The sequence below is a fragment of the Stegostoma tigrinum genome, chromosome 18 (genome assembly GCF_030684315.1).
Source record: "Stegostoma tigrinum isolate sSteTig4 chromosome 18, sSteTig4.hap1, whole genome shotgun sequence".
Classification (NCBI taxonomy): Eukaryota; Metazoa; Chordata; class Chondrichthyes; order Orectolobiformes; family Stegostomatidae; genus Stegostoma; species Stegostoma tigrinum.
The window spans coordinates 34,994,974-35,007,495 of NC_081371.1; the positions used below are offsets into that span (position 1 = coordinate 34,994,974).

Here is a 12,522-nt window from a genome sequence, read left to right on the forward strand (position 1 = left end):
AAAACCCACAGCCATACCTTTGACCTGATGAACTGAAAGAGGAGTTACTTAAAGTGAGATGAGCTCAGCCAGGCAGAGGAGGGTGGTTTTCATTAGACAGTTTGATTCACTCCTACAGCAAACTGTGGCCCATCATTAAAGTAAAAATATTTTTGAATTAATGTATCCCCAGTTGCTGTGGAACCTTAGGGCTCTAAAAGCACAAAGGAGTACTGGGTCATTTTCTATAAAGAAAACCATGACAGAGCACAAATGAAATTCATTCAATACGTACAAAAGAATTAAATTCTTATCAAAGACTTTGAGTTCAAAATGAACACTCAGATCACTCATCATTTGTAACTCACTGCTAATTTTTATGACAAGCAAGAAAGCATTTTTAAAAGCATGCTAATTCTTTCATCTATTTCTTTTCATACCTTAACTTCAGCAAATTTCCTTGCATCTATTTTAAAAATAAGTATAAGATTTTGTAAAGAGAAATTCAGTTTCTTTATCCAGACATGCACTAAGAAATGAGTGCAACTGCAGATTTATGACTAATCATGCATATGACATTTTTCGAAAAATACACACGGAATTCCATTAAAACATTTAATATGGCTTCTTGTTTTGAAGGAAAAAAAAAATCAGCATTTCATTGACATTTATTGCCACATTCTATTCACTGAATTACATCCAATGAAAAGTTTTTTTATATTAAAACTGTAATTACATTTGCAGATACTGTACATATCATGCCATGGATACGAACTATGTACCACATGGTTCTTCTCACTTATAATATATTTACTTCTGTGGAAAAATCCTGAACAACAACATATTAACAACAATTGCAAATGCTTATATGTGCAACAAACCATTTGCTATTTGTATAAATTCTGTCTCTTCTCTTGGCAAAAAACAAAGCCAGCTCTAGGTACACAATCCAAGTATTCAATAAAACAAAAAAGGTAACAAGTAAAAACTAGTGCTCTGTCATAGCACCAACAACATTCAATATACAGTCGCTGTGGTCCCAAATAAACATATAACAACAAAGGAGAATTTTACATTTTAATATATTACAGATCTGTGGTTCATACATAATGTTAAATCGAAGACTTTAAAAAAAGGCTTCAAACAGAATTATTTTTTATTGGCTTCATGTAGAGTTTTGCAGAGGTTCCAAACCTCCTTAGTTGTGTTGTTATTTGATTCCGAATGCCTTGTATTACTGTTGCTGCGGTGAATACGTTCTGTGTTATTCAGAAGTACAGGTAGATGCGACTTCATTTTTGAGATGCCTGATCTGTTTGTTTTTTTAATGCTGCTACTTGACGTGGATGTGCCATTTTTTCCAGGACAGTCCGAAACCTGTAGAATGAACAAGCTATAAATATATTCAGAATAAAATAATTTTACTATACATCTCCAAATGTAATGCATGGTCATGTTATTTATTACCCATATCTTTACCTGCAAAACAATTGCTTAATTGTCACGTGTATACAATTTCTCAAACAACTGGTTGAACAAAGTAAATTCTCTTTTTTTTTACAGCCTCAGTGATGATAGATTGGTGCGGTGGAGTGGGATCTGGTCTAGGATAGGGTAGAATAATGTGGTAGGGATCAGGGCTACAAATGAAACATTTCATAAAGGTGTCTTAAAATCTTAAAATTAAAAGCAAATGGTGCAAGGATCTTTTTCAAAAAACTGTGGACATTATGGCCATCAACATCCTCAGCACTCTCCTGATCATTGTGCAGGAGATCATTAACTATCAAGTTTCCATCAGTGGTTTTCCATTTCTTACTACCAGGAGATGCACAAAGAGTAATGCAGCTTTCATAGTACTCACACTATCTGGAAAGCAAATAACTCTCCTGCAAGCTATCCCATATCATTCGGTCAAGACTGGCAAGTTACTGCAAAGCAATTTTGCAATGGAGTGAATACTTTGTAAAAATAACACTTGAATACAAAGTCTGCACTTCATAAAGGTAAAGCATGCTGTCTATTTTACAACTTGCCTGCAAGGATTGATTAATGGTCTCAATGTGTCGCTTGAGGAAATTACTTTCTACTGAATTTATATTAGCTAGTGTATATGTATCAAACAGCTCCCATAATAGGGTTAAGCAAAAAAGCTCTGAGGTTCCAAACTTATATTACCTTTGGTACTGGTAACTGAGCAGCATGATGATTTCTCAGCATATTTAGGGATGACTGATCATGCTGAGAATCAGGTATCAGAAAGGAAAGATCTTTCGACATATCAATCTGTGTCATGGAAAAAATATCAAATTTAAAATTTACAGCAATTGCAACAGCAGGTATATACTTCAACATAAGATCTCCAATCTTAAACAATCCAATGAAATGAAAATTGCACTCAATTCAGTGGATTTGAGAAACATTTCCTTGATAAATTAGAAGAAATTGTGGCTGGAATTTATTTAAAGAATCAATGCTCAACACAAACTACTTGCAATTCTTTTTAAGGAGGCTATGACTGTTTCACTGAGCAACTTAAACATTCTGTTTAGTCAAGAAAATCAATATTAACAACCCCTTACATTCACACAATTTTCATCTATAACCTAAAAAAGTTTGAAAACACTTTCCCTCCATATGTATACTAAACATATGTTACTTCCTGTAATAATATAAATTGATTTATGTACTTAGATGAACAATATCAGTTGTATGAAGAAGTGAATGCATATTAAAGTTTAAGCAGCCAAAACTAACATTGGGGGCCAACTCTGTTTAGCTTGACAGTGGAAATGAGAAAAAAGCCAGCAAGCAGGGCAGATATATTTATATCATCATATCCGCAGAAAGCTCCAAAATTATTTCAGAAGAATGGCCAATGTGACAAATTTAAAGACACACCAATTTGTACATGCAAGAACTTGCAAATACCAGCTGAGACGAATGATCAGTTAAATGTTTTTGGCATTGGTGGTTAAAGAAAGGATTCTGTTGTCAAGAACATAAGAATATCACCTGCTGTTTGAATAGGCTCCAGAAATTACAACGCAAGGAAGAAACCATGTGGCATGCTATGCCAAAGGTAAGACTATCCAAATGATCCAACTTCGCCACCTTTTTTACAGTATTTTTTTCCCCCCAGTGAGTATTTATCTACTCTTTCAAAGTTACCATTGAATCAGCTTCCATCATCCTTTCAGGTTCAGCATTTCATATGTGAACGACTTGCTGTTTAAACAAAAATTCATGTTCCCACTGGTTCTTTAGCTAATCACCTTAATTTTTTGTTCTCTGGGTACAGATACGTTAGTCACTGAAGTCAGATTTTCCCCAAATCATTCTATCAAAACCACTCATGATTGTGAGCACCTCTATTAAATCTCCACTGAACTTTCCTTGGTCTATGGAGAACAACTTCACTCTTGTCACATAACTAAAATCACCCATCGTTAATGCCGTATTAGTAAACCTCTTGTGCACCCTCAAAGAACTTGATCTTCTTCCTAAAATTTGATTTGCCAACAGCATACACAATATTCCAGCTAAAGCCTGAATGTATACTATGACCGTTTTAGATAACTGCCTTCCTTTTCAACTCTCATACTTCTGATAATTAACCAATGATTGATTATGCCTTTTTAAACAGCCTTCTCAACTTGTACGGCTATCTTCAAAGATTTGTGTACACACAAGCCAGGGACCCAGGTTCGATTCCAGTCTCTGGCAACTGTCTGTGTGGAGTTTGCACATTCTCCCCATGTCTGCGTGGGTTTTCTCCAGGTGCTCCGGTTTCCTCCCACAGTCCAAAGATGTGCAGGCTATGTCAAATGGCCATGTTAAATTGCCTGCAGTGTTCAGGGTGTGTGGGATATAGCGGGATGGGTCTGGGTGGGATGCTCCAAGGGGCGGTGTGGACTTGTTGGACCAAAGGGCCTGTTTCCACACTGTAGGGAATCTAATATAATACACCTGATCAGTTTCTGCACCTTTTTAATCTTTTGTATCTAATTTAAGTAACAAACAGGGAAGCAGGTTTAACCTATTGCACAAGAGACAGTACCTCCATCAGCATGCCACACATTCATTGCTGCATTGGATGGGCTTATGCATTAAAGATTTTAATTGGGATTGAAACCCAAACCACCCCGAGAAGTGTGAGCATTATGAACTGAGCCAAGGAGACAAAAGTCTGAATCAATTCCTTTGTTACAATTCATATTAGATGGTCAAATCAAACAGGTTACCAATAAGGCCATCATCATGCAGTTAATTTGAACAGTTCTCTCACCTTGCTTATATCAGACTCAGACTTGCTTAAGCACATACTCTGGAGCTCCTCGATTATGTCAACACCTTCATCATACAGAGCCAACCCTTGTTCTAGATCTGCAGTCTTCAGTGGACCACTCTCAAAGGGACTTGAATGTTTTTTAACAAAAAAGAGAGTTATTTTGAAAGCTGAAAATTTTTATTCAAAAATACCTACTTCTGCTTTTAACTTGCATATTCGTTTTGTTTTGAAAAGCCAGTCAGAAGATCTTTAATTTACAATCATAAACAATAGCCAATGAATTAATTGGTTAAATACTGGTCAGTCACATGAAAGAAAGCAAATTTTTTTCACTCATTCATGGGACGTCAGCATCAATGCCCATCCCTACTTGCCTAGAGGGCAGTTAAGAGTCAACCACGTTGTTGTGGGTCTGGAGTCACATGTAGGCGAGACCAAGTAAGGATAGCAGATTTGCTTCATTCAAAGACATTAACAAATCAGATGGGTTTTTCCGACAAGTGGCAACGGTTTCATGGTTTTAAGGGGGAATAGCTGAACCCTTCTGATAATTAAACTAAAACACAAACCCCAGTCTGTTAGGGCAGGCGTAGGGGTTTCGCCCTAAAAATTACCCCAAAATACCCAGAGAAGCTCACGCTTATCCCCCCATAATCTAGTAAAAAAGAAAATCCGTGATCTCCACTTTACAAGTAACAAAAAACAATTTATTTAACCCAACAACAGAATTACTAACAAATCAACATATCCCCTTAAACTACTAACTACTCCCTATCTTGCCTAAATTGTACCAGAATGTTGTGTAAACAAACACAAGTCCCACTTAATAAACCCAACTAGTAAGAGAACAATATATTATAATTATTATTAATGAATTAATCTCTCCAAATTCGTACAGATTGTCTCCTAGAATATTTTGTCATCTCCAATCTCTTCACAAACACCATTTTCTGCTAATTCTGCTGTCAGGGATGTTTTATCTCTTATAATTTCTTCAATGAGGACTTTGAACGAGAATACCATGATCCCTTTGATTAATTACATGGGCTTTCTCTGAGAGCTGTATGGTGCTAATTCTGACAGGTGGTGCATGACCCTCTCTTTCAGATGGCAGTTAGCTCTCTCTGATTTTCCAAATGCCCTTGTCTTATATGCCTGCAATGACATAATGAAAATCTTATCACATGATTGCTTTCAGATTGTTAATATCATCAGATTTAAATTTAATTGGCTTTCTGCATCTGGGTGCTTTGTTTAAATTAATTGGCCAAATTCAAACTTGTTGTCTTGGAAAAAAAAATGCTGCCTGGCTGTTCTATACAAAATGTCTCTATTTGAGCACTGTCCATGCACATGCATTTATAAACTTCCAAGCACAGACAAAACACAAGCTCTTAAAGGGACCATGACACTCTTTGCCCCATGATTTTTTTTTAAACCAATTAATTCACACTTCCTGCCTTCCAATTCACAAACACTCTACCCAACTTCATAACAATGGTCATCATTCAACTTATAATTCCAGATTTCTATTGAATTCCAATTCAACTATCTGCCAGGCCAGGATTCAAACATGGATCCCCAGAACACTGCCAGAGTATCCAAATTGTTAGGTTTAACAATAATACCACTGGGCCATCACCTCCCCGAACTGAACTCTCTACCATCACTATCTGTAGTTCCAGACCACAAAGTACAAGTAAAAATACATATTGCCAGAGCAACATTTCACCTGCACCACGATGACAGAAATGGACATCTCCTTCCACTGAGACAAAACCTTAAGCTCAGTAAAACTATTCCCAAGCAGCAGCCCTAACAACTGGATAACCCAATTGCATCTTACTCACTCTTGCTATCTATCTATCCTCTATCTTCTCTGCCCCCTTCAAATTCTAGCCAAGGAGGGTGGCCTTTCCTCCACCAAGTGGACCCTCAGCACATCAAGGTTGTGTAGACAAGCACCACTGGGGTTGCCTGACCAAACTCCCCAGACCAATGGGTCGCTTTGCGGAGAAGGCTCCCTTCACCCTATCTGTGGAGCCGGGGAGTTCAGCGTGTTCCAGTGAGAGAGAGTAGAAAATTGGAATAAAGGCCCATTGAGGACAGTGAAAATGTTATTTAAACAGTTTGTTTATGCACAATGTTGTGCAAATAATTCTTTATTTTGTAAACTTTTGCTTTTTCCCATCCATGTAGCAGTATCTCCGTGTTCAGGCTCTAGATACTTAGTTGTACCTGCAGCATCCCTCCTTGGACAGTAATGAGGTACAATGGCTGGGGCTGCATAATGGTGAAAAATACATCATATAGCAGCAGGAGAAGCAAACTGGATTGGCTCACTTCTACACTTTATCCTTGCCCCACCATCCACACTGCCTGTTGTTTAGCTGCATGGGTACACAGGAGTGTAAATCTGAAGGAGCTCCCCAGCATGACAGTGACGTGAAGGTGCAACACAAAGACAGTCAATGTTGCAGGAGGATAAGCAAGTGGAGACCCTTCATGCCTATGTGGTCTATATATCATGTGTTGGTGGCTGGTGTTCTCCCATATGAATGCCTAGTGATGGTTTCAGATGCAACCCCCTCCCTCTGTGCACCTATCCTCTCTACTGTAGGCTCATTTGCAACTATTCTCAACATGTGAGCTAACCATGCGCTTCATATTGGAACAACATCCTTTGTTTGGAAATGCAGTGGATTTCATTGATTCTATTCTGAGTAGGCCTTTTGCCCTAAACACCCTAATACCTGACTTTACACACTACCTTTGGCATACATTTACATTTTATTCACATACCATTACAAAGAGCAAGTAAATACATGCAAAATTTACTGAGGCGATTTTAAAATTAATAATCATTATGAACAGGATGAGACATCACAGGGTTATACACAGCGCCAAACTACAGATGCTGCTGGAAGCCTCATAAGACAACTTTAAAAGCTACCGAACAATCTATCCTGTCAAATAAACTTACATATTTTCCCAAAAAAAGAAGTGAAGTTGGCCTACTCCCTGGGCAGCAATCGGTGTCAAATCTCAACGAACAAATGCTAACTTTGCTATGCATGAGAACACTGGGGTCCTCTTCATTATTTAACAACACAGCCTTGTAGTTAAAGGTCATCTCCTCAAACTACATCAAATAGCATTCTCACCACTCTGAGCCAACCTCTGACCCTTCAAAGTTAAGAACAATAATTATTCAGCATACTGAGCAGACTTATATAATTACTGCAGAACTTCAAAGATGAGACGGACCAAATAATTCACTTGTGACTTCAGGACACCTGTTAATTTAATCTAAAACCAAAGTATGACAAACAGATATTTATCAAGATCTTAACTGTGCTTTAAATGGCGTGCTCTAATTAGAGCACTAGACTGTTGATAATTTATTTTAACCATTCAGCATTTATTACAGCCACTGTTTACAAATCGAACACAAAAATGGAACAAACTTGGTTAAAAACTAACATTAATCAACAACTTCTGGAAATTAGAAAATTATGACACGATATTTGCCTTTGAAGTTCACAGAAGATTCAGTCATAACATGCTATTGGTATGTCTATTATTAGAAACTAACTAAAATTATATATATGGTTTAACTGTTTCAATGCAACAGATCAGAACATTATTTTCCTGAGCTTTAGTCAATATCTTCACTGATAGAAACTTACTGCAATTTCACCTGCGCATTCAACTTGTTGAAGCTTTTCGGCAATTCTGGCATTAGCTGAATACCTACTCAGAGGAGAACAATATGTTATGTATACTGTATATCAGAGGCACAGTACAGTTTAGTTGTTTTGCCATTTATACCATGGATTTCATAAATGCAATTTTCCTTCCTTGACAGGGTAAATATCTTTTGACTTCAGCTCCTACTTTCCCTAACTGTCAATTACAGCACACATAGGCTTTCTTGATCTTCAGCACCATGAATGTAGTAACTGTTACCAATGGTCTCACACATTGAGCCACCGCAGTGTTAAATGCAGTTAAATTCCAAACAAAATAAAGCAACACCTTACAGTATTGAAAAGTTAAGGACAATTTAAATACATTGCCAAAGCTACAATAAAGCACTGATAGTTTGGAAATGCATTAAAAACTTAAAATAATTAGGGGGTATTGAATAGGAATCAAAATGTTCACATTTAATCGCTTTTGAAAAAAATCCAGTGGTAAATAAATGAAGGTTGAGAACATTTGCCTTTGGTTACTTTGAACAACTTATGAATGTCAACCAGAACACCACCAGAACTTCATGCTCCTTTTCAAACAGTCACTGTCTTTTTCGCAATCACTTCAGGAGACATATGGCCCTCGATTAACACTTCAACAAAAGCACCAAATTTAAGTGCCATAGCTGATTTTACATTATTTGCTATAGCAAATATATACTTTTTTAGAAGCTAAAATTAAACAAGTAGCAACATTTACAACATGAAGAGCTACGGATTCTAAGACCATGATTCTGATTAATTTTAATTTAATGTTGCTTGAATTTTTATTGTCAATTGTATTGTAGTGCACCTTACCCTCTCTTTGCCCATCAAATTTGCTCCAAGATGGAGGCAGTGAATGGATAGACTTCTTACGGGGGGCAGTGCTCACTTTTCGCCAAGCATTGCTGTCAATTTTCTTCTTGCTGGTTTTGTAATTGGATATCATTGTTAAAGGAAAACTCCATCCTTCAAATTCTGGTGCATATTGTTCAAACTCTGGAATCAAACATTCTCAATTAACAGATTCAATTTGTTCAGACAATATATTATATATCTGAACAATTAACACAGTGCCTGGTCACTATGTAAGATTTATAATTTCTAATTCTCTTATTAAAATTTACTTAATTTGGATTATAATTAATCAATTCAAAAGTGTAGGTCATTTCTTCTCACTGTTCAAGTATTCCAAACAGCACTGAGAATTTCCTAGCTGAAAAGGGAGGTAATCTCTCCCTGGCTTTTGTAAACACATGGGATGTGACAGCAGCAACTAGGTCTAACTCACTGGGTGATTAGCTGTTAATGGGGACTATTGGCGTTTGTAACTGATGTCACTCGGACACAAGAAAAATCATACTGCTCAGTCACTGTTTATCCTCTCCCAGAAGCATTTCTTGCAGCCACTCTGTGACATCCCTAACCCTGGCACCAGGGAGGCTGCATATTGTCACGAAGTCTCATTTACAGCCACAGAAATGTCTGACTGTTGTCCATTCCCCTAATGATTTCCCTATTAAAGGGCTGACCCTTTCTTCGCCTTGTCTTCCTGTACAGCTGAGCTACTCTCAGTGCCTCAAACGTGACTGCGCATCCTTGAAGCAGTGCTGTAATCACTTTCCAAAACAGAAATTAACTTTGCGAGCAGGACCCCAGGGCACTCCTGCACTACCTGTCTTTTTTGTTGGATTGCCCGGCTGTCTTCCTGTCCCTTCCTGACTCCAGGCCCTAAAGCTGAGCTGTGGCCACCTCGCTGAGCGTGCTATCCATGTAACTCTCAACCTCACAGATATGCTAGTGTCTGCAGTCATTATTTAAAAGTAGGAACTCGGGTTTCTGCAGCTGAAAGCACATGTAGACATCCGGGATACCAGTAGGGTCTGTGACTTCCCACCTACTACACGGGTCTTGGTATTTGACAAATTTGGTCTGATAAGCAGTTTTAAACTTTTTGTTCAGATTTTCCTTGGAGCTCATGTTTGCAAGGTTGAGAGCTGAAGGCAGTGTAGGCAGAAAGTTACTTCTTCCTTAAAAAAAACTTACAAATACAATAGTCACTTCATTTTGCATTGTACGAATTTAGCAATGCAAGTGTTTCAAATTAAAGGGTATTATGTTTTCTTTTCTTGGAACCTTTCCACAGGATCCAGTGTTGTATTATAGGTATGAATTTTCAGGAATGTGCCATAACTTTAAGGGAGCACTTGATATGCAGGGATTTGGAAGCTGTGAGGGAAAAGCAGGAACAATGACAGAGGGCAGCTTGCTTTGTATTTAAATACAGGTTAACTCGCTCAATCTCTTGCGTCTAAAAGTTCCCTGCAGTTTCACAGTATTATGACAAATATAATCTCATAATAAAACAGGTGTACAATTCAGTGTGACTTATATACTTATACAAGGAATTTAACCAGGTTTTTAGGATTATGCTATAATCAGACTGCATACAATTTATTGTTCTCCGTTTTACCTTGCCTCGAAAGAGGGCAACCATGCAGAACAGCTTTATTGAGCAGGATGCTCAGGGCAGCCTTGACTACAGCCTGTTGCCCCTGATTAAGGATCTTATTTACAGGTTGTCCTTGTCTACAAGGCCTTCTCACTGAGGCTCTGGAAAGTATTGCATCTTCTGCTCTGGGAGCAATGATATTATTCCACAAGCTGGCCATCCACCTGCAAATTCAAGATAACTGAGCTTTCAAAATATAAACAATGCATGCAAGAACATAAATATGAAAGAGAACATCATCATCTCCATATTCCCCTCCAAATTTCTCTCATTCCGAATGTGGACATATTACTGTTCCTTCATCACCGTGGAGTCATCATCCTGCAATTTCCCAATACCAGTGTGTGCACACCACTTTTACAAACAATTCAAGGAGCAGCCTCGCTGCATATTCCATAGGGTAATTACAATCATCCAACATATGTAGCTGCGTCAAGGACGCCCACCTCCCAAGAACAAATTAAAATAAAATTAGTCTTTAATCCTCCCGCAGCTAAAATGTTGAAGGCCCCTTAAGACTGTTCAGTAGACGTTGGCCATGAATTTGCACAAGATCTAACAACAAGCTTGGAGAGTCATGATACTGGGTTACCCATTCTCTGTGCTGCCTGCTAATTTAAGTTACTGCAGTCTATACCCAGAGCAAAGCAATCTGTTGAGTGGCTATCACCCATTCAGAAAGTAGAAAATTGTGGAATGTTAGCATGTGTTAAACTATCCTGCACTTAAAGCCAGCTGGCATTTTATAAAAAGTTGCATTTTGGCTGCTTTACATGCTGGAACCTATTCCTCACTTGTTTTAACCTGGGGAGGAAAGAACACAGAAGGTAACAACTTAAGATATAGAGGCAGAATTACTATGAATTCTACTGCATTCATTGCTCATAATACAGTCTCCTCTACATTGGGGAAACAAAACGTAGGTTGTTATCGCTTTGCAGAACATTTATGTTCTGCCTGCAAAAAAGACCCTGACCTTCCAGTTGCCTGTCACTTTAACACACCACCCTGTTCCCTGGCCAACATCTTCATCTCAGGCTTGCTGTAGTGATCCAGAAAAGCGCAGCGCAAGCTGAAAGAACAATCCCTCATTTTCAGCTTGGGGACCATGCAGCCCTCTGGAGTCAATACAGAATTCAATAGTTTTAGGGCCTAAACTGTCCTATGTCCCAGCCCCCTAGCCCAAACACCAGGCCTTGTTATCACATAGCCTGCCACTACACACTACTTATTGTTAGCCACCAACCGTCCCCATTAACAGCTAATCACCGTCCTAGCCAGATCATCATCAACTTCTTTGTCTATCCAACTGCTCTTCTCTCTCTTTTTTGGGCTCTATTTCCATCTATCATTCATTCCTTACCCCCGCTCCTCACACATCATCTGTACATAAACCGACATTTTCCGAGCCACCATCAGTTCTGAGGAAGGGTCACCAGTCCGAAACGATAACTCTCATTTTTATTCACAGATGCTGTTGAGCTTTGCCAGTAACTTGTTTTATTCCAGAATTAGGCCATTTGGCCCATTGTGTCTGCTCCACCATTTGATGTGGCTGATGTGTTTCTCGATCCCATTCTTCTGTCTTCTCCATGTTACCCTTGAGTTACTCCTAATCAAGGACCGATTTATCTGTATTTTAACTCTCTTTTATGATGGCAGTGGAGTAGAAGGGCTGAGCCCAGGGTTTGTCCGCTCCCGTTGGCTTTCTTTTTTATTTTTCTTTTTATTTTTACTCAGTTTCTTTTCTCTTTTTTTAAGCCCGGAGAGTGACAAATGAAAGCGGAGGATTCTGGCAGCAGCAGCACCGCCAAGACGAGCTGCACGTGGCTGCACCTCAGCCCGGGGTCCCCTGGGGAGTGAGAAACAGGTCCTGCGCTGATTCCCCTGGCCTGGAATTGCAAGCGAGACCAAAGCTCCAGGCCCACAGCTAGGCCCAGGCATCTGAAAGAAAAAAAAAAGCTGCCTTGGCCCAGGATGCTGGTCTCCTTACATGTTGGTTT

The 12,522-nt window shown here is 38.7% G+C and overlaps 1 protein-coding gene across 5 annotated transcripts in view; it reads right to left on the reverse strand.

Moving 5' to 3' along the window:
- Positions 1-631: 631 nt before the first annotated feature.
- Positions 632-12,522, reverse strand: part of cttnbp2 (cortactin binding protein 2) — a 154,617-nt gene continuing 142,726 nt past the window's right edge. For all 5 annotated transcript variants that reach the window (XM_048548817.1, XM_048548814.1, XM_059652447.1 and 2 more), the window contains 6 exons: positions 10,481-10,683; positions 8,824-9,006; positions 7,960-8,023; positions 4,268-4,397; positions 2,158-2,265; positions 632-1,356 (listed from right to left, as the gene is read on the reverse strand). In XM_048548817.1, coding sequence (XP_048404774.1) covers positions 1,129-1,356; positions 2,158-2,265; positions 4,268-4,397; positions 7,960-8,023; positions 8,824-9,006; positions 10,481-10,683 — 916 coding nt within the window. In that variant the 3' untranslated portion in view covers positions 632-1,128. The remainder of the gene's footprint in view (positions 1,357-2,157; positions 2,266-4,267; positions 4,398-7,959; positions 8,024-8,823; positions 9,007-10,480; positions 10,684-12,522) is intronic.